General features: G+C 35.3%; 1 protein-coding gene across 1 annotated transcript; it reads left to right on the plus strand.

The window, feature by feature from the left end:
- Window positions 1-132: 132 nt before the first annotated feature.
- LOC107914162 (uncharacterized) lies at window positions 133-27,393 on the plus strand. The gene is made up of 20 exons (XM_016842989.2): window positions 133-592; window positions 672-711; window positions 817-1,065; window positions 4,934-5,033; window positions 5,161-5,235; window positions 6,147-6,245; window positions 6,663-6,779; window positions 6,897-7,012; window positions 7,214-7,313; window positions 7,888-8,246; window positions 8,589-8,913; window positions 9,309-9,517; window positions 11,765-11,983; window positions 19,150-19,336; window positions 21,078-21,328; window positions 21,763-21,855; window positions 21,931-22,032; window positions 24,941-25,298; window positions 26,062-26,199; window positions 26,280-27,393. The coding sequence occupies exons 1-20, from the start codon at window positions 376-378 to the stop codon at window positions 26,973-26,975; spliced, it is 4,050 nt and encodes a 1,349-aa protein (XP_016698478.1). The 5' UTR covers window positions 133-375; the 3' UTR covers window positions 26,976-27,393.
- Window positions 27,394-27,431: the final 38 nt, after the last annotated feature.

Genomic DNA, 27,431 nt, shown 5'->3' on the forward strand with positions numbered 1-27,431 from the left:
AAATAGAGTATGGGGACCAAACTGATAAAAATAACATAGATACCAAAGTGAAAATTTTACTATAGTACAGGGGTCAAAAGAGGTATTAAATTATTTTAGAAATGATAGTCCGAATTTGATTATTCTATTTCAGTTTTTGGGGTTTAAAAAGAAAAATAAAGTAGAAAGAAAAAAAAGAAGGGAAATACCTTGAGGGAGAGACTGGCAAATCGAAAACCAGCCAGGACAGACTCAGCTGAGAGTGGGTGAATCTGAAATTCTGGATGAAACTCGAAATTGGAATAGTGATTCAGATTTTTCGGTTGCCCTTGCTAGTGAACTGTATAATAGTTGTTTATAACCAGATCAGATCAGATCAGATCAGATCGGGGGGAAATGCTGCGGCTGAGGGCATTTCGAGGCACCAATGATAAGATTGTGAAAATAGCGGTGCATCCCACGCATCCATGGTTGGTAACCGCGGATGCCTCCGACCACGTTTCCGTTTGGAACTGGGAACATCGCCAGGTCATTTACGAGCTCAAGGCCGGGGGGATCGATCAGAGACGTCTTGTTGGTGTCAAATTGGAGAAGCTTGCTGAGGGCGAATCTGGTTCGTAATCTATTTCTATATCTAATATTCATCCTCACTTGTTTTGGAGTTGATTTCATTTGACTTGACAAATTTGCAGAGCCCAAAGGGAAACCTACAGAGGCCATCCGCGGAGGGAGGTGATTAACTAGTAGAGCTCTCTTTTTTTGTTTAACTTTCTTCAAATACAATTTAACAGTAAAATCTGAAATCTGGACCTTTTTCTTTCGATGGATTGTTAATAGTGTTAAGCAAGTGAGCTTTTTTGATGATGATGTACGGTTTTGGCAACTTTGGCGTAATCGTTCTGCGGCCGCCGAAGCTCCCACTGCTGTCAATCATCTTACTTCGACTTTTGCCTCTCCTGCTCCATCAACTAAAGGACGACATTTTCTTGTCATCTGTTGTGAAAACAAAGCCATCTTTTTGGACTTGGTTACCATGCGTAGCCGTGATGTACCTAAACAAGAACTTGACAACAAGTCTCTTCTCTGGTGAGTTCTCTCTCAGTTAGCTCATATTTGAGTCAGCTCCATTGCCATATTTATTTACTTCACATATATATATATTTACTATTATAGGGAAATAAACTTACTTCTACTTTATGTCACATTCATTTGCTGAGCCCGAATTCTAGAATTGAAGCTTCTTATTCTTTGTTGTCTGCTACCTTTTAAGTGTCAATGTTTTCATCTATTCATATACCCGGATACCTTGCAAAGCATTTTGATTTAATTTTGCTGCTGTTCATGTTTCCCATTTTTGGTGCTGCTACTGCCTTCGACTTTTGGTCACTTTTTTTTTATAGTTTATTCATTGAAAGCAATAATTTTGTTGTACGTATTCGAGGTTCTTTCGTTGATGTGGCCTTCTTTGATTGAAGTGCCTCATGCCTAGTCTAGTGTTGCTATCAGTCAAGTGATAGTCTTTTGTGCCCTAGAAAGGCAAAGGGCATATAAGGTGTGCTTCACCCTTTTGGCTTTTAGTCTCTTTTATTAGCTATATTTTAGTGACGAGAAAAGCTAAGCATAAATTGCATGTGGCAACTTGACCCTGATTTCCTCTTCTTCTAACTTCTAACGCGTGCCCTAGAATCTAATTAGGTTTTGATGCCAAAATTGATTTTGTATGGGAAAACAACAGTAAATCAATAAAATTAGGTAGTGTTTGGTGCTTTTCCATGTTATGATTCCGATGGAATGCTATTCTTTGGAATCTAATTGTCATGAAAGTTACTTTACAACTTTAGTATACATTGGAAGGTATTGATTAAAATCCCAAGAAAATTACATTATCACATTTGGTTCACTAAGTATTCTCCTAAGAATGTAATGATAATTTATGAATTTACCCTTGTTAAATAAAAAATAATATTCATGTATTTAATTTTTATAGTAAACTTTATTCTTAACAAATATTTGGATTGAATATTTAGTAATAAATTAATTTATATTTTAAAATTTTTTTAATTTATAATGTTAATTGAAAGCAAATTTGTTTCAAATTTGTCCTACATATATTTTCTAAATATAATAATGCACATATAAAATAATGTATATATGGAACTTGATTTGGAATGAATTAAAAAATTATTTATATATAATACTTGCGAAGAATTTGTTGAAGAAATAGAGAAAATCAAGTAGTAGGAGTTAGGACAAAGGAAGAAGGCAATAGCTTCTTATTTTGTTTTATTTTTTTTTTTACGTTTTTTAGTAGACTAATACCATAAACCAATATAAAATCGGGTAATTTTGTCTTGAGATTATTTTTAACTTTCAAATCTACATGGGAAAGTAACTTTCGCATCTTTTATCATTGGAATCACATTGCCATGTTCATGGGAAAGTAACTCCTAATGGAAAGTTAGATTTCAAGGAAAGTAAATAAAATTTGACACACCAAACGTTGGAATCACTTTCCAATTGATTAAATTCCATAGAATGTGACTACTTTCCATCATACCAAACACTACCTTAGGGCGGAACAAATGAGTAAGAAAGAAGTTGGAACTTTAGAAAATTTAGGGTTATGAAAAACCTTTAGTTTCTTTCTATTAATTCAAAGAAAATAATAATGATGTTGTGGCTTTAAATATTTTACAGCTTATTTATGCTAGGGTTACAAATAAAGTTTTAATCCTAGCCCTATATTTAAACCCTAAAAATATCTTATATTCCTAGCCATCCTTAATATGTATAATAATTAATAAATATTACTGTAAAAGAGCATTGTAGTAAAGCTCTTGCGTTAGGGGGGATATATTGAGCTAGTGTGTGAATGATTACTAATTTATGATAATAATTTTTTATCTTTAAGAAATGCTAATCTACTTAATGAGCAACCTCTTTGACGTTTATCATCTAATTCATAAGCTTTTAAGATTACTACATACAGCATGTAGAATTATCTTTGTTTACATAGATTTTAGGTGCATTTTAGACATTCATGCTTTACACACTCAGTCAAGTACCGCTTATATGACCTGTAAGAGTAGGATTGAAGTACCATTGGTACAAACCAAATGAATTTGCACCACAGCTCAATAATTACTTTTATAAAATGGCTAGTTTACTAATAGTCTAATCATGCACTTTATGCATGTGACATGCCAAATTTTAAAACAATATAGCCTTTATTATAGTTCCATCATAAGTTCTACTTTGAATTGTATATTTAATCATTGGAAATTGTTGTGATTTAAAGCAATAGCTAGAGGTCCTTGAACCAGTTTGAAACTGGGTGTATATGATTTACATGAGTAAAATATTGAATCCAATATGGTTTAATCAATTATGAATTGTAGAAAAATTATCAATGAGTGTAACAATTGTAAATTGGTACTCTTATATACATGTGTATGTACATAGATATGTATTTGTGCATGTATATCGAAAGAAAAAAGAAAAGCTTGCTTTTCTTCCCATCATTGTTCTTTGAATGCTATATTCATCATATTTAATTAAAATACAAAATTTAAGTTAATGAACCATGAAAGTTGAACCATCATCACACAATACTTTTAAGTTTCTGTCTTAAGCAATTCAATAATTCTTGTCCTCTTTAGTATCTTTTTAAGTCATATTAGAATTCCCTATTTTAAAAACTTGATACTCTAACCTGAAGGTGGATGGTTGGATGACCCTAGCTAAAAATCATATGTGACAAAGAAATTGAAGCCCACTGGTCATGATTTATTTCTTTCATCTAATATCACTTCGTTCAGACCAAGTCCCGTCTTGCTTGCTTCTACAAGCATCTCACCAACTGATATGATACCTCCTTAGAGAACATACTTTCTCAATATGTAAATAAATTTCCCTTCAATTACTTAATTTTCTGAAGCTCCTATCACGAAACATCAAATTTTATTCTACCTCATCTTTCTAATCTAATCAACCAGTCATTAGTTTTACCTGTGCATGCACCAAAATTACATAGATCATATCAATTTGTAACCTTTTAATTGTACTGATATAAGCTATGTCATTTAATTTATCTTCTTGTTTGTTCCTCATTTTTGCATGTCTACTAAAGCATTTATTTCCATGTTAATTGAATCAAATCATGAATTAAGTTGAAAATGATTGGAAGTTACCTCTTGAACCCCTGCTATGGCCTATGGTTTCTTTCAACTTAGAAGCCATATAGAAGCCATATATTTAATAGCTAGCTGTTGTTATTTCAGAGGCAACACAAACAAGTTGTGATACAAGCTCTTTCATATTTGTAAATGGCTAATCCAAATCTGTTTATTCCCATCTATATTATTTTTTATTTAATATTTACTAATTATATATTCTTTTTATTAAAATTTTAAACATAAACGACTTGATATATGTAGTTTAGATTATAGTATTATATTTTTATTTTTCATATGATGTAAATTACATAATATATAAAATTAAAAGAAAATAACATATTATATAAATGAAAATAGGAGGGGCTGGACTCGGGCCTTGGATGTTAGAGCCCAAGCTTCGCCAAATTTTTTGAATAGTGTAATTTTTCTGGCTAGACTTATTTTTCTGCCTAATACTTTTGTCAAAACTCTCCCAAATATTTGGCAGGTGGCCGTCGAATGCTGTCTCTGTTATTATTGTCTCTGTTTGTTGATTTTGAACTCTGCTTTGTTTCATATCTTTTTCCGTTACCCATACTTATTGCATCAAATTATTAAGCCTTTTTAAGTAGCTTTTGTAGTACCTATAATCCTTTCCCTCTTTATTTTTCTTGTTAGGCATGGATTGCCTACTATACATATGATCTTGTTAATGTTAATTATCTTCTACCATCCTTCTACTCATTCCCGAAGTATACCATTATGCTTTGACTAACTGATATCCTTTTTTTTCCTGACAGTATGGAGTTCCTTTCTAGATCATCTGCTGGTGACAGTCCTCTTGTTGCTTTTGGTGGATCAGATGGTGTTATCAGGGTTCTATCAATGATGACATGGAAGGTTTGATGGTTGCTTTTTTTCTCACATTCTCTACATAATCAATTGCTTATCCCTTCTTTGTTTATTTTCTAGTAGATTTTATTATGAAATCATCATTTCTTTTTTGGAATTCATTTTATTTTGGCAGCTTGTAAGAAGATACACAGGGGGTCATAAAGGATCAATTTCTTGCTTGATGACTTTCATGGCTTCTTCTGGTGAGGTAGGTCATAGTTTTCAAAGAAAAAAAAATCTTTGCAATAATATATGTCTTTTGGCCTCCCTCATTCTTAAAGAGCAACAATTTTGCCCAAGCATGAACAATGCATGCGATTTGATTATAAGTTTATGATTCTGGTCATAAGGTTAATGGAATTTCTACCCTTCAATTTTATGAATTTTTAATTGAGATCTACATTGTGGCCTGTCAAATTGCTTTATGGTGTATATAATGAGAACCACTGAATTCTGTTAGTTTTACCTGCATATGTTGCCACTCACAAACAACTAACTTTAAGATTTCTTTTGCGTACATAAGTTCATCTTCTATGTGCTATATTCCATCTTTCACAGCATTACAGAGGTTTGTCCTTTTGGAACAGGCAAATTTAGTATGAGAGTGCTTGGTCATGACACATAATGGCTGTACATACAATAATGCAACTGTTGATTTAATCAATTTAGATAATAGTTGTATTTTAGATGAGATCTTGATGGTAGTGTTACCTCACCTCCCAGAACAAAGTCCCATGTCCCTAATAGTTCTCTCCCAACTTAACTATGAAAGAGAGGGTAGTTACATTTTACTGCCTATAATCTTGTGTCTATATCTTATTAGAGTGTTGGTTTATAAATTTTCAAGTTTCTTTTAAGGATATTTAGATAGATTGTTTCTATATTGTTTTGCCACCAGTTTCATGTAACTTGAATGTATTTAAGGAGAACATATAGTTGTTGTTTGGGCTTTCCAAGTTAAAGTTCTAACCTCCATTGCTGGGTTCCATCTTTCTGCAATAATACTTTTATGTAATAATTGGGACATATTTTTGAAAACATGCTTGGATCTTCAAGTTTGGCCTCTTATGATTTCTGATTGTCATGAAACTTTTTCATTGTTTTCTATTTTGTTTGCAGGAACTTCTTGTTTCAGGTGCCAGTGATGGTTTACTTATACTTTGGAGTGCAGACCATGGTCAAGATTCACGAGAACTTGTACCCAAGCTAAGCTTGAAGGTGCTTATTTCTTTAATTCTGGAGAATTTCTCACCAACTTATAGGAGCTAATAATCAACCCAGTAAATGGTTTATTGTGATTAGTTTCAAAGTCTAAAATCAAAAGAATATATTAAAGATAAGCTAGAATGCTGGAGTGCTATATTTTTACTAGGCAACCTCAGTTTCCATCCAATAATAGAATAATAAGTTGGTTTTGGGATTGGGTTACTGGATATATTTCTTTTCCCTTGTGAAATATTGGAATGTTTCATAACTGTGGTACTGTGGTTTATGGGGTTCTTTCTTTTTCTAAAAAATTATTGATATATTATATTTCTTATTTCTATGTATCCACTTAACCTTTTAGAGCCATTTTGTATGCATGTTTTCTAGATGCACCTTTGGGAAAGTTTTCATCTTTGTGATATCAAACAGGCACATGATGGTGGTGTTGTTGCTGTTGAGCTTTCTAGAGTTATTGGGGGTGCTCCACAGCTCATTACAATTGGTGCAGACAAGACATTGGCTATATGGGACACGATGTCCTTTAAGGTTTTGTGCTGCTGCTTGTGAAGTGTTAAGAGTTGTAAATAGTGCGATGTGACTGAAATTTTGCATCCAAGAGTTGGCATCTATTCTCTTTTGATCTTGTTAAGTTCTTTGCTGCAGGAGTTAAGGCGAATTAAGCCTGTTCCTAGGCTTTCATGTCATAGTGTGGCATCTTGGTGTCATCCTCGAGCACCTAACCTTGATATTTTGACTTGCGTCAAAGATTCCTATATATGGTATACTAATAATTTGGTTTTCTTTATTGCTCTCGGTGAATGCATTTCATTTAAAAAAAATCTTTGGAGTTCTTTTCTTTATATTATTGCTCTTGTTGAAGTATATAAGTAGAAGGCTATATGCATTGAATAAGGATAATTTAAGGCTGTTTTGTTTGTTTATTATTGCAAGGATATCATAGTTACCATTTCCTTTTGCAGGGCTATTGAACATCCGACTTACTCAGCACTTACAAGACCATTATGTGACCTGTCTTCACTTGTTCCTCCTCAAGTTGTTGCGCCAAACAAGAAACTTAGGGTATTTAGCTGTTTCTGCATTTGTGATCCTAGAACCTTAATAAGTTGCTTTTTAAAAAAAAAAAGAAAAAAAATTAGTAGCTGGTTTTTTTCTTGGAGCCTTGATAAGTTCCATGCTCTTGATGTTATATTCAGTGTTAATATTGCAGAAGCCTAATGGAATGAGTGAAGAAAAAGATTTACATTGATAATAAAATGGCCAAGCTCTTTTGAGTAATTCTAATTCCTTGTATAAGAAACTCAACTGAGGATGTAGTAGAATGGGTTGAGACATCATTAGCTGAACCTCTGCTTGCTAGATTTTGTTTTGTTTGGATAATTTAAATAAATTCCTTGGATAACACCCAAAATTTAGAAACTAATGGACTAAAAATATAAAAATATTTAACTATTTTTTGCTTAATAAAGAATATAAATATTTACCATGAATTTAATTTTTTCTTTTCCCTTTAATGAATTTGGCCTTTATACTATTGTTGTTTTTAACTCTGCTTGATGTTTCTTTCCTTTCTTCCTACCACCTGATCTCTTTCATCAGCAATGTCTATCTTGACTCTTACAATTTTCTACCACAGGTTTATTGCATGGTTGCACATCCTTTACAGCCTCATCTTGTTGCTACCGGGACCAATGTTGGTATTATTGTCAGTGAATTTGATGCTAGATCACTTCCTCCTGTAGTTCCTCTGCCAACACCACCTGGAAGTCGAGAACATTCTGCTGTTTACATTGTTGAAAGGGAATTGAAGCTGTTAAACTTTCAGTTGTCTAATACGACAAATCCTTCACTTGGAAATAATGGCTCCTTATCTGAAACAGGAAAGTTGAAGGGAGATTCACTTGAATCATTGCACGTGAAGCAGATTAAAAAGCACATTAGTACACCTGTTCCACATGATTCATATTCAGTTCTTTCCATAAGCAGTTCCGGAAAGTAAGCAATCTTTGACTTCTGCTATTGGTAAAAATATATGCTTTTGCTTCAACTTGTCTATTGTTGCTTCTAAGTTCCTGCTTCAACAAACTGTAGTAGATGGTCATAGTTGCTTGGTTTGTTTACATGGTTGATGATCAATTTGGACTCTTAGTTCCTCGTTTTCTCCTCCAAATCTAGGAGATAAGAGAAACATCTATGCTGATATGCTCTTGTACCAGTCAGCTATAAATGCATCCTACTTTGCTACATGGATGCACACATGTTATATGTTTGGATGGAGAAACATCACTTGGAATGTAGTTAACCTGGCATCAATTCTTACTGTAAGCTTATGTGCAGATATCTTGCAATTGTGTGGCCCGATATTCCTTATTTCTCAATCTACAAAGTCAGCGATTGGTCCATTGTTGATTCAGGAAGTGCACGGCTTCTGGCTTGGGATACATGTTCTGACAGATTTGCTATACTAGAGTCTGCATTACCTCCTAGAATGCCCATTCTCCCCAAGGGCAGTTCATCAAGAAAAGCTAAAGAAGCCGCTGCAGCTGCAGCTCAGGCAGCAGCAGCTGCTACTGCTGCTTCTGCTAATGTTCAAGTTCGTATTTTGCTGGATGATGGAACTTCAAACATATTAATGAGGTCCATTGGTAGCCGAAGTGAACCGGTATCTTGATATTCTTGTTCAGTGTTTATTGTTTGATTATTTCAATATGGTTAGGCTTATTCTTCATGCATTTGTTCTTTGATTATGAAGAAAGATGGTTTCTTAGTGCCAAGTTTTATGTAACAATCTTTTCCACAATTTGTGTTGTCTAACAAATTGTTTTATTTCCTTTTAGATAAAAAATATTATAAACCATGTTAGGCATGTTTTTGTTTATAACAAATCTTTACGAAAATAAATGATCTATGATATTTCAGGCTCTTTTTCAACTATTGTCAGAATTTTGATTGTCTTCTTGGTAGAATTGATACTTTGTTTCCCATTGCTCTACTTCCACAATTGCAGCATTAAACATAGTTAGATTCCTATCATTACTTGAAAATTTCTCTACTTAGGTTGTTGGCCTGCATGGAGGAGCACTACTTGGTGTTGCCTATCGAACGCCTCGTAGGATTAGTCCTGGTGCTGCGACAGCTATATCAACAATTCAGTCTATGCCGTTGTCTGGATTTGGAAGTAGTGGTTCTTTTGCTACTTTTGATGATGGATTCTCTTCTCAACGGTCTCCTGCTGAGGCAATGCCTCAAAACTTTCAGCTTTTCAGGTGAAAATATTTACTACCATGCGTATGTCTTTATCTTTTTTGGGTTAAATGGGATATTGTCAATTCTAGTCCCTTTCATTTGTCAATCATTTAATATAAGCCACTTTTCAACATAATTTTTTACCTTTGGTCCCCCAAATTTTTAAAATTTTATTTTGACCCCGATGGCAAATTCCTGGCTTTGCCCCTAATCTTTTTGTTGGGTATAACTGTACTACTATTTGGGCTTTTCGAACATGTCCACATTGCTCTTATTTGTTTGTTGAAATCTCTTGAATTTGTAAATGATTGTGACATGCTTTTGTTCAGCATTGTTAATCTAATATCTATTGATGACATGCAATCCAAGATAAAGAATTACCAAAATTGACTTGAAAAAACACCTATAAGTAGAAGGTTCTCATAAGGTGGAAAGTTGAAATGCTAATCATGTATTGAGTTCATAGTCACTAGGAAATTCGAATACACTGGTTCATCATATGGGATAGAGGCATGTCATTTAATAAAATTTTGGTATGAGGGGCATTGGCTTAATTAGTCTACTGCTATGGTTCATCAGTATGCTTTAAACTGTAAGAAAAAGCTGAAAGGAGAAAACAGAAAGCTAAGAAGAGAATACTGAAATACATTTCTGATGAGTGAAAATGGTGCATGTTTATAGTTTACAACCTGGATAATGAAGGAAACGAAGTATTTACATAATCAATAATAAATCGGTTTTACATTCAAGGGATCTTTTTTCAGCACACCCCTCAAGCTGGATGGAAGATATCTTCCAAGACAGCTTGCTAATAGGCCATTAAACTGCTTGTTGTGAGGTCCCTTTGCAAGTATTTCAACAACTTGATTGGTGGTAGGAATGTATGGCATGTGAATCTGTCTATTTAGGTTTCCCTTTATAAAATACCTGTTCTCTTCTACATGTTTTGTTCTGTCACTAAAACTGTATTGTGTGCGATAGAGATGGCTGCTTTGTTTTCACAATAAATCTTCATGGCTGAAGAATCTGACAACTTCAAATATTCTAATTGTCATTTTAGCCACATTACCTCACAAATCCCTTGAGCAAGGGATTTAAATTCAGCTTCTGCACTGCTCCTGGCTACTATACCTTGTTTCTTGCAATGCCAAGGAACTGGATTTCTGCCAACAAGGGTGCAGTAGCCAAAGTTGACCTCCTATCAGTTGTACTTCCAACCCATTCAACATCTGTATAAGCCTCAATTTGAAGATATCCACGCCTTTTAAATAACAATCCCTTTCCGAGAGTCCTTTTCAGATATCTTAGGATTTGATGTGCATCATCAAATTGTTCTCTTCCTATTGAGTGCATGAACTGACTTACCAAGCTCACTGCAAGCGCTATGTCTGGGTGTGTGTGAGATAAGCATAGCAGTCTGCCAGCAAGCCTTTGATAATTTTCCTTGTTCACCATACATTCTTTCTTGTCTAGCTGTAATTTTATGTTGGGTTCAAAAGGTGTCTCAACTGCCTTGCAACTAAGCATACCTGTTTCACCAAGTAAGTTAATTGTATACATGTTTTGATTAACAAATATACCTTATATCTAGCGAACTCCATCCCAAGGAAATATACTTCACCATGCTCAAGTTTTTTATTTCAAATTTGGTTGCAACTTTTTTCTTTAAGATTTCCAGCTTTGCATTGTCATCACCTTGCAAAATTATGTCCTCATAAACAATCAGAATGGCAACCTTGTTTTCCCTTGCGTGTTTATAGAACACGATGTGATCTGCTTGACTGAGAATGGGCGTAAATCCTTATAGTTTGCCCAAAACGTTCAAACCAAGCTCTAGGAGATTGTTTAAGGCCATATAAAGACTTTTTAGTTTGCACACTGTCCTTTTCAACCATATCTTCAGGCCCGGTTGGTAGGGTCATAACTAGTTCCTCTTCTAATTCTCCATTGAATAATGCCTTTATGTATGGCTGGGATTTATTTAGATTTGTTTTGGTAAATTTTCATACAATTTCTGATCCTGAGCCAGAAACCTTGATCTCTTTCTTAAATTGAACTCCTGGACCAGCCTTTTTGTCTGTATTACATATGTGTATATAAATTGTCATAAGTCTTTACAACTCTTGTAAATTTTTTGTTTGCTTAGACCTGAGATAAGCGCTTTGCAAATTTGGTGTTGTCTAATAGCTACTGCATTTTGTATGTATTTTTTTTTACCATCAAATGACAGATAATATGTAGTAATTTGTTGAAGTTAAAATGTGCAGTTGGGAAACTTTTCAACCCGTTGGTGGTCTTCTACCTCAGCCAGAGTGGACTGCATGGGATCAAACTGTTGAGTATTGTGCCTTTGCATATCAGCATTATATTGTCATCTCTTCATTGCGCCCTCAGTATAGATACCTTGGAGATGTTGCAATAGCCCATGCCACTGGAGCTGTTTGGCAACGGAGACAATTGTTTGTAGCTACACCAACTACAATTGAGTATGATCTAGTAACTTGTGCAGATATTTTGTTTACGTTAGATTGAATTTCTTGGTTTTCTTCACTCTTTTGGTTATCAGCATATCTTTTGAAATTTATGAGAATATTATCAACTCAAATAGCACCCTGCTTTGAAATGAATGTGATTAAAAGGACAATTAATTTTGTTCACAGCTGCTCATCTAAGTTGATATTTACATTGCTTTGGCAAAATGAACATAAATTATACAATATGGACTTCTTATGTTTTGTGCAGGCAGTGAAAGATCCTAATTCTTCACTTCTTTTGTTATGCATTTAAAGATTTTTATGCAGAATTTCATATTATGATTCGTAGCATGTGCAGTGCTGTAATGTAAACCCCTAGGCCTGAGAGTTAACTATGTTGGATTGAGGGAGGATAAGTTAGCTTTCTTGGTATCTTAATTGTATTTTATTTGTTTATTAGTCAGTTTTCAAATAGGAACCTAGTTCCAGTTGGTCGGATGATTGTCTAATATAAATATCAGTGCTGTCTTCATATATCTATAAGTATTAACTAGCATATTTATGAATATTTTAGTTAATTGGGCTGATGCCTAGAAACCTGTCTTCTGCACCTCTTTGTTCCACAATTTTCTCTTTATTTACTACTGTAATCTCAGGTTATTGTTCGTGACACAAGAATGGTGTCACAAGTTTTATCCTGGTTTTTTGCCGCTCACCAATCCCTGCTACTATCGTTTCTGATGTGGCTCTCTTCTGAGGCTAAACCTCAATGGAATGAAACCTTTATTTGCTTCTAAGTCTCAGTCTCAATTCATATCAGCTGTAATCCCTTAAATTCCTCCATAAATTGTCCTAAACCAATGTTGTGAAAAACAGGATATTTTCTATTATATTTTCCACAAGAGATTACATACATATTTATACACATAGTTAGCCTAACTGAGGTAACTTTACGCTAGGAAACAGAATAATTGTAGGGATACTGTACAGCCTTAAAGTTAGGGATAGAATATTTTTAGAATCATATTTGATATACTCAAATATTCCGAAATCTGACACTCCCCCTCAAGCTGGGAAGTGGATATCATCCATTCTCAGCTTGCTTACTAATTTCTGAAACAACTTCCCAGACAATCCTTTGGTAAGTATATCTGCTAGTTGTTCATCAGTGGACACAAATGGAGTGCAAATTAAGCCACTGTCCAGTTTTTCCTTTATGAAATGTTTGTCCACCTCAACGTGCTTCGTTCGATCATGTTGAATTGGATTATGTGCGATATTGATAGCAGACTTATTATCGCAATACAACTTCATTGGACCTTCCCACTTGATCTTCAAGTCTTCCAATATAATCTTTAGCCATAACAACTCACAAACTCCAAGAGCCATTGCCCTAAATTCAGCTTCTGCACTAGATCTAGCCACAACGTTTTGTTTTTTACTCCTCCAAGTCACAAGGTTGCCTCCTAGGAAAGTGCAGTAACCAGAGGTTGATCTTCTATCAACCATAGATCTTGCATAATCTGCATCGTATAGGCTTCAAGGGTTAAATTTTCTCCTTTTTTAAATAAGATTCCTTTGCCTGGCGTGCCTTTTAAGTACTGTAGAATCTGATATACAACACTAAGATGTGATTCCTTAGGATTGTGCATAAACTGACTTACAACACCTACTGCATAGGCAATATTTGGTCTGGTATGGGACAAGTAAATAAGCTTCCCCACAAGTTTTTGATATGACCTTCTATCAACTGCTGTATCTTCTAATACATCTCTGAGTCTGTGGTTCACCTCTATGGGTGTCTCTGCTGGTTTACAGCCCAACTTGCCTGTTTCTGTCAACAAATCAACTATGTATTTTTGCTGAGATATGAATATTCCTTCCCGAGAGTGTGCTACTTCAATACCAAGAAAATATTTTAACTTACCTAGCTCTTTGACTTCGAATTCTTTTACTAGGCATTTTTTTAACTTCTCCATTCCTTCTAGATCATCACCAGTCACAATAATATCATCAACATAGACTAATAAAGCAGTCACTCCCCTTGAAGATGAATGTTTTACGAACAGAGGATGATCTCCTTGACTCTGTTTATACCCTAACTTGAGCATCACTTTGGTAAATCTTCCAAACCAAGCCCTCGGGGACTGTTTTAGTCCATATAAAGCCTTTTTTAGTCTGCAAACTGCCTGTCTTGTATTTGGACCGAATCCTGGAGGAACATCCATATAGACTTCCTCCTCAAGGTCACCGTGTAAAAAGGCATTTTTGTTGTCAAATTGCTGTAATTTCCAGCCTCGGTTGGCAGCTAGTGACAACAGCACTCTTACAGTGTTCATCTTTGCAACAGGGGCAAATGTCTCAAGATAGTCTATCCCATACATTTGAGTGTACCCTTTAGCAACCAACCTTGCTTTGTACCTCCCCAAAGAACCATCTAACTTATATTTCACTGTGTACACCCAGCGACATCCCACCGGTTTCTTTCCTTCCGGTAATTTCACTAAGTCCCATGTCTTATTTTTTTCAAGAGCTTCCATTTCAACCTTCATGGAATTTCTCCAATTCTCATCTTCTAATGCCTCGAATACAGTTTTAGGAATGGAAATAGAATTTAGGCTAGTAAGAAAGGCTTTGTGGTTATGGGACAAGTTTTTGTAAGACATGAATAGGTTCAAGGGATGTTTTGTACAAGCTCTAGTCCTCTTTCTAATAGCAATGGGAAAATCATCTAAATCTGTAGTATTAGAATTCAAAGTAGGTTCAGTAGTTACCTCAGGTCGTATAGGAGAAGAAGATGATTGAACTTGCACTGGTGCCTTCTTCCTTGAGTAAACCGGTAACGGACGAGTAGTGTCCTGAATTCCTCTTGGTGATTTGGGTGTACTAGGCTCAGTTTTAGGTTGTATTGGGGTCATTGTTTCAAGTTGGGCAGGTTGGTTAGCAGGCAAGGTCTGAGTAAGAGTGTTTGATTGCTGGACAGGAGCCGGAATGGGAGTGTTTAGAGCTGGAATGAAAGTGTTTGGTTGCTGGACAGGAGCTGGAATGTCAAGAAGAAAGAATTCTTTGTCCTTATCTTCTGTGAATAAGATCTCCCCCTGAAGATAAGGACGAGTGAAGAAATTTTCTTGTTCAGCAAAAGTAACATCAGCTGTTACAAAAAAAATTTGTGGCTGGATGATAGCACTTGTACCCCTTTTGAGTGGAAGAATATCCAAGAAAGACACACTTGACAGCCCGTGGATCAAATTTCCCTTTATTTTGAGAATGAACATGGACAAAGGCGACACAGCCAAATACTTTGGGAGTAAGATTACTGGAGGTATTGAAATCAGGAAAAGATTTGGCTAGAACTTGCATAGGACTTTGAGATTCAAGGACCTTTGTAGGCAATTTATTTAACAAATGAGTAGCAATTAGAACAGCTTCTCCCCAGTATTGTTTAGGGACTTTTTTTGGAACAATAGGGCTCTTGTAATGGCTAAAATGTGACCATTCTTTCTTTCGGCTACACCATTTTGTTGGGGTGTACTAACACAAGATGACTTATGTATAATGCCTCTTTCTTGAAAATATGTTGAGAGGAATTGATTGAAATAATCCTTGGCATTGTCTGACCTAAACCTTTTTATTTCGGCCCCAAATTGTTATTTGATCATATTGTAAAAAATTGGAAAGACAGACCTAACATCAGATTTTTGTTTTAAAAGAAAAATCCAAAACACACGAGTACAATCATCAATAAAGGATACAAACCATCGAGCTCCAGAAATATTTGAAATAGTGGATGGCCCCCAAACATCACTATGAACAAGAGTAAAAGGAGTGGATATTCTTTTATTGCTTACTGGAAAAGAGGTACGCTTATGTTTTGCAAGTTCACAGATATCACAATGAAATTTTTCAATAGTTAATTCTTTGAATAGTGAAGGAAACATAATTTTAAAGACTCTAAACAATGGGTGACCAAGGCGAAGGTGATAGAGCCAAATTTGGTCTTTATTGGTTTTAATAGACTCGGATATGAGAGATAAAGGTGAGGAATTCAGAACACTAACTTCTTCACTGGATTCTTCAAGATAGTATAGGCCATTTATTTCCTTAGCATGTCCAATCATCCTCCTCGTATTCTGTTCTTGAAAAAGACACCGATTGTGATAGAAAACCACTTTACAGTTAGAGTCTTTGGTAATTTTTTTAATGGATAAAAGATTGGTAAATAATTTTAGAACATGAAGAACGTTTTTAAGAGTAAGGTTTTTGTTTATAACAATATCACCTTGACTGGCCACTGTGATCACAGAACCATCAGCTACTGTTAATTTTCTACTACTAGAACAAGGTGTATATGAAACAAATTTTTGTGAAGAGTGGGTCATGTGGTCTGTAGCTCCTGAGTCAATGACCCAAGAACTTTTGATATCTGTATTTGAGACTTTAGAACTTTGAGGAGAGGATATACCTGAAAAGGCCAAACTACAAGTACCTGTTGAAGAAGTTTTTTCCAATGATCCCAGCAAATTTTTTAACTTCTCAATTTCTTCTTTATTGAATTCAATAGATAATTCCTGAGAATTTTTATCTAGCTGTCTAGTTGTATTTGCTTGTCCTTGTCCCTTTGATTGTCCACCTTTTTCTGAAAAATTTTTGTTTGTTGTCTGTGGCTTCCCATGGAGTTTCCAGCATCTGTCTTTAGTGTGACGAGCCTTTTTGCAGTAGGTGCACCATACGGAATCCTTGTTAAAAGACTTTGTACGTTCTATCTGTTTATTATCTTCACTAGTTGGCTGCTCCAAGCCAAATCTCCTCTCATTTACAGCATTAGTAACCAAAGCTGAACTATCCACTTGATTGTTCTCCACCATAACTCCTCTTCTTCCTTCCTCAGCACGAACAATTGCAATTGTTTCATTTAGTGATGGTAGTTCCTCTTTTCCAAGTATTTGAACTCTTACTACATCAAACTCAACATTCAGTCCAGCAAGAAAATCATAAATTCGATCCTTTTCAACGAACCTTTTTAGGAGTGCTGCATCTTCACTGCACTTCATCTGAATGCACTGGTAATGATCCATCTCTTGCCACAAACTTTGCAACAGATTGGAATACTCCGTGATTGATCGACTTCCTTGCTTGGTGGATGAAATCTTAGTCTTGATTTCATAGATTTGAGTAGCATATCGAACTTTAGAATAAGTTTGCTTCACAGCTTCCCATATTTCTTTGGATGTGCTAAGAAACATGCATGTATCACTGATTTCTGGCATCATAGAGTTCCATAACCAAGACATTACCATAGAGTCTTGTTCATCCCAAGCATCAAACTTAGGGTCTCCTTCTTTAGGTCCAGTTTCGAGTAAGGGCCAGTTCTGCATTGTTTTTCAAAAGCACTTCTGGCTCCAAAAGTACTTCTGGAAGAAAAGTTGTGTAGAACAAGTTGCTTTTGGGTGAAATTTTTAGCTTTTCAGAAGTGCTTTTGAAAAGTACTTCTGAAAAGGAGAAGCTAAAATTTTTAGCTTTTCCTATCCCAAAAGCACTTTTAGTGCTTAATTACTTTTTCACCCCTCCAATAACATAGTACTTTCCCTTTTTTTTCTTGGTACTTAATTATAAATGTGTTAAAATCATTAATTAAAAATAAAAAAAATATTTTTTAAAATACTAATTACAAATATTTAATAGTTATATTTAAATATTTAAAATATAGTTTATATATTCTAATTAAATTTTATAAATAATTGATATTTATTGCTTAAAAAATTTAAAATTTATATTTTATATTAAAATATTAACAAGAAGTTATAATAATTTTTTTATATTCTTACTAAAATATAATAATATTAACTAATTTAAATATTGTTTAAATGTATATTTGTTACTTGATAATAACATGTCTAAAATGGACATTTTATTTCTCAAAAGCATTTTTTGATAGCAATGCTAAACACTCAAATTTTAAACCAAATTTTTCAAAAGCACTTTTCAACAACACTTTTCAAAAGCATTGCCAAACTAGCCCTAAGTGACTCAGCTTTCCTCTTCCTTTCAAGAAGGTACGAACCAGTTGGGACCATTTCAGATAATTTTTTCCATTTAGCCTGTAGGCTACTTGGATATTCTGAAACTCACTCATTGGATTTGAGTTGTTTACAAAAATTTCTGAGCCCTCCCCAGTGTTACTGGTCTTGACAGTTTCAGTCATGTTGTGTCTGAACAAGTTCTATAGATTTGAGGACTGGTTGGGAGTCAGAAAAAAATAGGCTAAAGAAATTGGCTAAAAAATCCCAGAAATCGGGCTAAATAACCGGCTCTGATACCATGTGAAAAAAAAGATATTTTCTATTATATTTTCCACAAGAGATTACATACATATTTATACACATAGTTAGCCTAACTAAGGTAACTTTACGCTAGGAAACAGAATAATTGTAGGGATACTGTACAGCCTTAAAGTTAGGGATAGAATATTTTTAGAATCATATTTGATATACTCAAATATTCCGAAATCTGACAAATGTTTTATGTCAATCTACTGCATCTAACTTGCTTTGAAGTATGCCTTAACAACCTAAAATATCCTTCAAATACGTCATTCTAGTTGCGCTGTATAACTGTCCTTGTTATTTCTAATATACATTGAATATGCTAAAATAGTATTTTTGTCCTTTAATTTTGATAAGATTGTACCATTAATTGTAATTTATTCAGATTGAATTGGTTGATGTGTTGAGAATGGATTTGTAACTGTTGTCACTTCATGATGCTACTTAATTCATTTTGAAATTTTCATGGCATGATTTCATTTAGAGATTGCCTGGGACAATTTTGTTCTCACAAATCTTCTCTTTTTATGTGTAATATTTCTCTATAGAATAGAAGTTGGAATTGATTTCTTGATTGATGGTTATCATGGGGTGATCCTATTTTATGCTAAAAGCTACACTGTCATGTATGTTAATATTTCTCTCATTTCTTTCTATGAGCAATATAATGGAATCAATAACTAACTTAAAGCTTTAAGTCCTTTAAGCCGTTGAAAGCTGTTCACATGGGGCCTGTTTTGCTGGTTATTGCCCCCATTCCTCTTTCATATGTATACATATGTTTATGGAATGCGAAGGGTGTTGACAAGCAAGTAGTAATTGGCCAATTTGTGCCCTTGGTGCTGAATTTTTCAGATGTGTTTTTGTTGATGCTGGCATTGCACCCATTGACATAGCAACCAGAAAGATGAAAGAAGAGATGAAATTAAAAGAGGCACAGGCAAGAGCAGTTGCTGACCATGGAGAATTGGCTCTAATCTCTGTGGAGGGTCCCCAAACTGCTACACAAGAAAGAATAACATTGAGACCGCCTATGTTGCAGGTCAGAATTCTTAGTAATTAAATGAATACATCTTAGTTGAATTATTTTTCTGAAACTACCCATTTGCATGATAAGAAAGCCTATTTTTAGAAAAGTGATAAGTTCAAGAAAGATAAATGTTGAATTTTTTCTAAAATTGTCAATACATCTTAAGAGACATGATGTAAGTGAATCAAGATACTTCATATACAGTTGTGCAAGCTGTAACATTACTGTTCATTTTTGTGCCTTATTTTATCTCTGAAGTTCTATATTCATGTGGTTTAAAGTTTCTTTTCTACTTGCACAATTAATGATTGGTAGTCATATGTTTCCTTTGGAATCTCTTTGCACAAATTAACTACAGATAGAATCTATGTTCCTTCAACTCTTCATTTTTCTTGAAGTACCCATATTGAGACAAATTAGGACTTGGGTATTGGGGATATGATCCTCCAATGGCTCTCCAAACACATGGAAGTATTTCAAAAATTGAACATACCATGTCAAACACATGCTCGCATCTGACACTCACAATCGAGTTCGAGTAAGATAGGATAAAATTTGATTGACTATTGTCTAAATATCCCCCGCCTCCATCCTTGTCATTGCCCCAAAAACAAGAAAAAAAATATTATAGTTGACTTTAAGAAATCCAAATATTGGAGTAGCATTTTTCCTTGATAGAAAAGACCAAATTTGGAATTACTTGAAGATTGCTAAATGTACTATTCAATATTTAGATAGCTGATATAATTGGCTGTTGACAGTGTTTAAAAAACCGAACTGGAAGTTAAACTGGTCACTCTTCTTGTTTTTGGTTCGACCTTCTGAACTGTCCTGTTCAATAATTGCTCAAATATGTAACGTATGAGATAGGAGTTGGGGCACAGCCTGCTCTTGCAGCATGCATTATGCAACCCTATATTTTTGAAGGTCAAAGGTCCTAATGATCTTTCTTTCTAGGTCCTTGTTTACGGGCATGTCTCCTTGGCCCTATAATGAGATAAATGAGAATTCCTTAGTTTCTAAACTATCATTTTCTGAGAATTTTACCTCATTTTTGTATCTACTCTCCTATCCATTGACCGTTGGTTCCATTTCATCTATTGTAACCACAATCGTTGATATCCGTTCTTTCCCCCTTTCAATCATAACCATCCTTCGACTTTATTGAGCCCATCTCTGTAAGTGAAGTTTGAAGCAACTCTTCACAATGGCCTTTTATCTCCTTCTAAAGACAAGCTTTTGTTCTCTACCACTATGATGGAACAACTGTCGGTCAGGACTTTAAGTTCTACAGGTAATTCGGCCTGAAAATGGCTTAGCTGCACAGACCGGAAGTAAAAGCACTGAGAAAGTGAAAATATCACAAAAACTGTTTTCTAAAAATTTTCTGGTTACCGGTTCTTTCCAGTTCTTGCCGGTTTTACTATTCTAGTTGGACTGTCTTACCTACTGGTTTCTGGTTAAACAGGCCAGTCTGGTTTTTAAATCATTGGGTACTGGCTTATGCTTATGCTCATTCTTGTTCTTATTGTTATTATGTTGTGTTCAAGTTATTGTACAACTAGTCAAGGAACACCATAAAGATATTGCATTCTAATTGCTTGCACACAATATACTTGCTTCTGCTACAATTAGTCATCTCTTGTGTAAAAGAATTTAACTGGATAATTCAGTATGTTATGGCTTAATACCTTTGTGCTGCATCTAATCTGATTAAGGTTTTTTTTTTTTTAATCATATGGTTTGCTGTCAGGTGGTTCGGTTAGCTTCTTTCCAGCATGCTCCTTCTGTTCCACCTTTCTTATCATTGCCGAAACAATATAAAGTTGATGGGGATGATACAGCAATGCTAAAAGAGATGGAAGAAAGAAAGGTTAATGAGATAGCTGTTGGTGGTGGAGGAGTTTCAGTAGCAGTTACTCGTTTTCCAACTGAGCAAAAACGGCCTGTAGGACCACTAATTGTGGTTGGTGTAAGAGATGGAGTCCTTTGGCTTATTGATAGGTACCTCGGCCTGCTGTGAGAAATTGAATGGCTTGCCTAATAATTTCATCCCTGTACTTAGCATTCCGAAATTTGTTCTTGCTCTAATTTAGTTGATTACTTGCTTTTAGAATTTGGAAATTTTGCATTTTACTGGTGCATTTATGGTTATTACTGGACTTTTCAATTAAGAGGCATGTTTGCTTGATGGTAGTGTGTCATTATGTATGATTCTTCCTCGAATTTGCTTGTGTTGCTTTAATACTATTATTCATTGTGCATATATAAATTATCCATATATGTACATGCTTTTTGGCCGTGGTTTGTTGATTAGATATACCCAGTTCTTTTCACGTCATGTCCCATATTCGTGTAAAGCTCAGCTGCATTCTTGCTGAAATGGAATTTAAATTATCAATTATAGATCTCTGTTACGAATATATTACTGTTTGTAGGTACATGACTGCACATGCCTTATCTCTGAGTCATCCTGGCATTCGGTGTCGGTGTCTTGCTGCTTATGGAGATGCTGTTAGTGCAGTGAAATGGTATAAAAAAAAAATTCTTTTCTATTTCTAATGAGACTACATTTTCGTACAATCTAATCTTATTTTCATCTTCAGGGCAAGTCGGCTTGGCAGAGAACATCATGATGATTTAGCACAATTTATGCTTGGCATGGGCTATGCCACTGAAGCACTTCATTTACCTGGCATATCTAAGAGGTTTCGCTTGTCATTTTTGTTTATGATTTCCTTTATATCTATGGTGGTTATGGCTGGTGTTTTACAATTTCAACTTTGAAATGAACTTCTAATTCTGTCAATAAAAATTTCTCTGTTAGAATGATCTCTTATACAAACATAATTGCATTTCAATTCTTGCGTGCTTTCTGTTACCTCTCTTTTGTGCATGGTTATTTGTACAGCAGGGTTTACAAGTCCATGCATATGTATGAGTGTATTTCTTCATTATTGTATGTTGTCACATTGATATCGTGGGAAAATACAGACATCAAATGATCAAATGGAAGAATAGACAATTGTTCTTCTTTCTTTTGAAAAGAAGAGTAGACAATTGTTGAACTCCTCAGTTTGATGGTAGGATAATGAGCTGGAAATTTATGGTTTTTTCTTCTTTGAGTCAATTTTAATCAAGAACTGAGGATGCGGTACTACTTAGACATGAATCAGATATGATTACAATAGAGTAGAAAAGCCACTGCCTTCGGTGGTCATTCTTTCCCCCTGAAAAAGTGGTGTGCTGTCTGTTCGATAAACTAGTTAAATTAAAATTTAATATCATTCCCATACATAAGGTATTTTATGCCACTTGAAAACCATGTCAAATAAAATTATAAAAAACTAATACATGGCCCTATTATAAGTAAAGCATCTATATTCCCTGTTTAGCAACTCCATCTTTTTAAGTTTATAAGTACCAATTTGCAGGGGCAGCCTGCTCATGACCTTGACTGTCCTGGTGGCCGTCATCTCTTTCCTTACCATCAAATGCAGCTACTTAGGATGAGAATGAATCATGTGACTTTGCCATACGTTTTTAATGTCAAATATTGACTCACTGCATCATTTTCTGCATAAATTTTTAATCTTTTGATCTCCTTTCTGATAGCAACATATCTTTTTCGGAGTTACAGCCACTGCATCCAGCATACTGACAACCGCTCCTTGAGGACAATAGTACATATCTCCAATTGGGTTTAGCACATGTAGATATATGTTCTCTTAATTTCTCCCACTTTCATCCGAATACTGAGCAATTAATTTAATAATCCCAAAATTAATTTGTTATTCTGGATACAACATGGAAATGGGACAGACTTGGGTGATGAAAGTTAGAAAAAAATCTATCTACTGGCTACCAGTCATAAGTGAAGAGAGGAAAACGTTAAGAACTATCCAATCTTTCCTTGTTACTGGCTTGCTGTTGATCAATGTGGTTGAGACTCAAATTATAGGTGAAAATTTAGTTGGGGCCTTGGAGATGAGTGGATTAAGGGAGTTGAAAGATCACAGTTGCATCACTGACAGGGGTGCTGCATCTGATGAGGCAAAAAAATATTTTTATTAGCATGTAAAAGAATAATATTGGGTCGTGTCAAATGGCCTTTTGTGGAGGAAGATGTTAAAGTTTATTATCAGGTTAGAACTTTTTAATTTTGGGTCAGACTAATTTTGAACTATCTAGATCCAATAGTTGTGTGTGCCTAATAATAATTTTACATTAAGAAAATTTGAGGAGAAATTTCTAAATATATTTATCATACTCTTCGATGCTTCTTTGTTGCATATTGTGTACATAGTTTTTATATTAATGAAATTATAGCAAGTACCTATTTATATGTAAATTTTTTATTGCATTAACTTCAATTCGCATATTATAGATTTTAAAATATTTATTCTTGTGTTCATATTTTTGTTGTACCTGTGTTTTTGCTTCCTGGTTTTAGCACTCTACTTCTAATTTGGTAAAAGAAATGGTAAAGGACTTATGGTTGTGTCTTACAAATTGCATCTTATTGTTATCTCAATTTGAAATATTGAGTTGGCTCTGGAAATTTCTCTATAAAGGATTATGTGTTTTTCTTTTTTCTTGTTCTTTTCTTCCTATGTTGGTCGTCCTCTTTTTTCTCCTTTGTCAGTATTGATTGGTCATTGACCATTTTATGCCAGGTTGGCACTGCTGGCTCTAGCTTTTGCCCTTACCAGCAGGACTGATGTTCTCTGCAGCCTGATCTGGGCTCCTGCCTTTTATTGTGTTGCTGCCTAGTTCTATAATACACTATTCTATTTGCAACCCAAATTTTCTTCAAGTAGTTGATTTTTGGTCTTAACTAACCTTAATAATTAGACTTTCTAGGAATCTCCTATTGTTATCAATTTTTGGTTTTAGGTTTCATGCTAAGCGGTATCATCCCACATCTGTTAAATATTAGGTTTCCTTTGGTTCATATTAAAGTTGGGCCCCTTCACCTATAATCAATTAGTTTTATGTTGGATGCTTAACATGGTAGCAGGGCTCAAGTTTTGTTATGTTTTACTCCTACCTAACCGTTTGTAAGATTGATGACCCCTGGTGAGGTTGTCCATGTGTAAGCCTTGGGAGCTACATATGAGGGGGAGTGTTAAGTGGTGTTATCCCACATCTGTTAAGAATTAATTTCTTGTGGTCTTATATTAAAGTTGGCCCCTCCATCTCTTACCAATTAGTTTTAGGTTGGATGCTTAACATATAGCTGAGTATTTTTGGTGGAATGTAATCAAAGCAAAATTAGTTCACAATCAAGGAATTATTGTCATGGGTATCATCCTACCATTTTGCTTTTCCCTTTAATTTAGCAGCTCCTGTTTCGTAGGTCTATTCTGCCCTCCAGAGGTAGCATCATGAGAGATGACTGAAATATCTCCATCATTGACTCTGCTGTTTGCTTAAAAAAGTAGGGGAAGAAAGTTAATGGTTGAAGTGCTTTGACTGTTTTTCCATTGAAGAAAGCATTTCCATTAGTATATATTTTCCGTTTTTCATGTTTATGCCAATTAGAGTGTATTGTTATTCTTAGATTGCATTATTGTCCGTGATTTCTTCAATTACATTACTACCTTGCATTTACAGGTTGGAGTTTGATTTAGCCATGAAGAGTAATGATTTGAAAAGAGCTCTGCAGTGTCTTCTGACAATGAGCAACAGCAGGGATGTTGGACAGGATAATCTGGGTCTTGGTTTGAATGATATACTTAATTTGACTGCTAAGAAGGAAAATCTGGTTGAGGCTGTTCAAGGAACAGTAAAATTCGCAAAGGAGTTTTTGGACCTTATTGATGCTGCTGATGCTACTGCCCAGGTTGACATTGCACGTGAAGCTCTTAAAAGGTTAGCTACTGCAGGTTCCGTGAAAGGAGCTTTACAGGGTCATGAGTTAAGAGGACTTGCCCTTCGCCTTGCAAATCATGGCGAATTGACACGGCTGAGTGTGAGTTGCAATCTTCATATCCTTTTTCCGGAAATGGTCATTTAAGCTTTGTGATACTTGTTAATTGGTTTTAAAAACTCTATGCTACATAAATGCTTTATAGCTATTGCGCTTCTTTAAATATTGAAATCGTATTGCTTGCCTTGGTTTTACATATCCAAACTACCTTAAATATATGTCTCCCTAAATTTGTACGTGTATAAATTTAATGTTATATTTTTTTTTTTGCCAACCCTTATTTTCGTATTTAGTTGTAGCTAATTTAAGTTTCATGTATATTGTAGAACCTGGCTCAGTGTCCTTGTCGTAAAGCAATTAACCTGGTTGAAGTAAATTAGAAAGCTGTCATCTGAAATTAAATCAGTTGTACTATATTAGTACTAGGTTTTTGTTACCCGACTGTTTTAAGTATTCAAAAACACTGTTCATCCCCCTGTAATTTGTATCTAATGCTACAGGGAAAAAGAAATAGAACTGTAAACCCCCACTTCTATTCTATTATGGGAAAGCTCACTGGCAGTTATTTGACATTTTGTCATGGAATGTAAATTTGGTTACCTTTCGGAGGTCATGAGTGTACCATATTTTCTGTTCGATTTTTTAACTATTTTTTACTGAAGAAACGTCATTGTGTTGCTAGAGTTACTGTCATTGCAGATATATAACTTTACCTGATTATTCTGGCATGATAAAATTATCAATTTTGTACTTGGTCGGCTTTGTTTAATTATTGTCTGACAAAAGAAAGTCTACGTGATTGCAGGGTTTAGTAAATAACTTGATTTCCCTCGGATTGGGACGTGAAGCGGCATTTTCAGCTGCGGTTTTAGGAGACAATGCTCTTATGGAGAAGGCTTGGCAGGATACTGGGATGCTTGCGGAGGCTGTGCTCCATGCACATGTATGATTTGATTCATCTTGAGAACTTTTTCTTGATCCAAAGCTCATTTCTTGCATTCTGACCAGTCTAAATTGTTCCAGGCTCATGGGCGACCCACACTGAAGAACTTGGTTGAGGCTTGGAACAAAGTGTTACAGAAGGAGGTGGAGCACACCCCATCAGCAAAAACAGATGCTACGGCTGCATTTTTGGCTTCTCTTGAGGAGCCCAAACTTACAAGTTTGTCAGAGGCAGGGAAGAAACCTCCTATTGAAATCCTTCCTCCGGGTATGTCGGCACTCTCAGCTTCAATTACAGTTAAAAAGAAACCTGCTCCAGTGACTCAGACTTCACAACCACAAAGCAAACCATTGGCATTAGAAGCACCTCCTACTGGACCAGCTGATGCACCCATCGGTGGAGGACCTCCAAGTGCATCTGCTGCAGTACCTGGCACACCAATAGGAGCACCACCTTCTGATGCACCAGATGCAACACCTGGCACGCCAATAGGAGCAGCAACTCCTGATGCACCAGCTGTGGCGGCAACAGGTGCAGCACCCGCATCCGAAGCAAGTGAACCTGCTCTAGTAGAAGAAGCTCCTAATTCATCAACAGGGAGCAATCCGGATCTGATTGCTTCTGCAGAAATGAACCCAGCAACATCTGCAAGTGATACAGAAGTACCAGATTCAACTGTGATAAATAAACCATTGGCAGAAGTACCACCTGTGACACCAGATAACCAGGAAACAAGTATTTCATCTACGTTAACAAGCAGCCAGCCATTTGTTTGAGTCTATTGGGGCTAGCTCATAATGGTTTATATTGATTCTTTTGGAGGCCAGGGAATAGTTCAATTTCATTTGTCCTGTGAGATGTTGTGAACTCGAATAGAAGGGATTGGTGTGAATATTATCCGTCTTTGGACCAAGGGGGAGAAGAACACCTTTTACTTGATTTGTGGTATAGTTTAAACCTATACGACCATGTCCCGTTCACGTCTTGAATTTGAAGCAAACTATCACGGTAAAAAAAAAAAAAAAGGCTTGGGAACTGTACACCTGACTTGTTTTTGTTGTAAGATTAGATTGGAATTATGTTGTAGAATACTGGAGAGTTGTACTCCAAGAGCCGCTCAATATTTGATTGAACTTACTGCGTCTTTTTTGTCTTTTGGTTTTGAAATATATATGAAGCGTTGAGCATGCAAAATTATGATGTCCTATTCTACTCCTTGCGGCACATGCATA

The sequence above is a fragment of the Gossypium hirsutum genome, chromosome A08 (assembly GCF_007990345.1).
Source record: "Gossypium hirsutum isolate 1008001.06 chromosome A08, Gossypium_hirsutum_v2.1, whole genome shotgun sequence".
Classification (NCBI taxonomy): domain Eukaryota; kingdom Viridiplantae; phylum Streptophyta; class Magnoliopsida; order Malvales; family Malvaceae; genus Gossypium; species Gossypium hirsutum.

Coding starts and splice junctions, on each gene's coding strand:
- LOC107914162 (XM_016842989.2), top strand. CDS start 376: ATGCTGCGGCTGAGGGCATTTCGAGGCACCAATGATAAGATTGTGAAA. Junction 21,856..21,930: donor GCTGTTAGTGCAGTGAAATG/GTATAAAAAAAA, acceptor TTTCATCTTCAG/GGCAAGTCGGCTTGGCAGAG. Junction 25,299..26,061: donor GCGAATTGACACGGCTGAGT/GTGAGTTGCAAT, acceptor ACGTGATTGCAG/GGTTTAGTAAATAACTTGAT.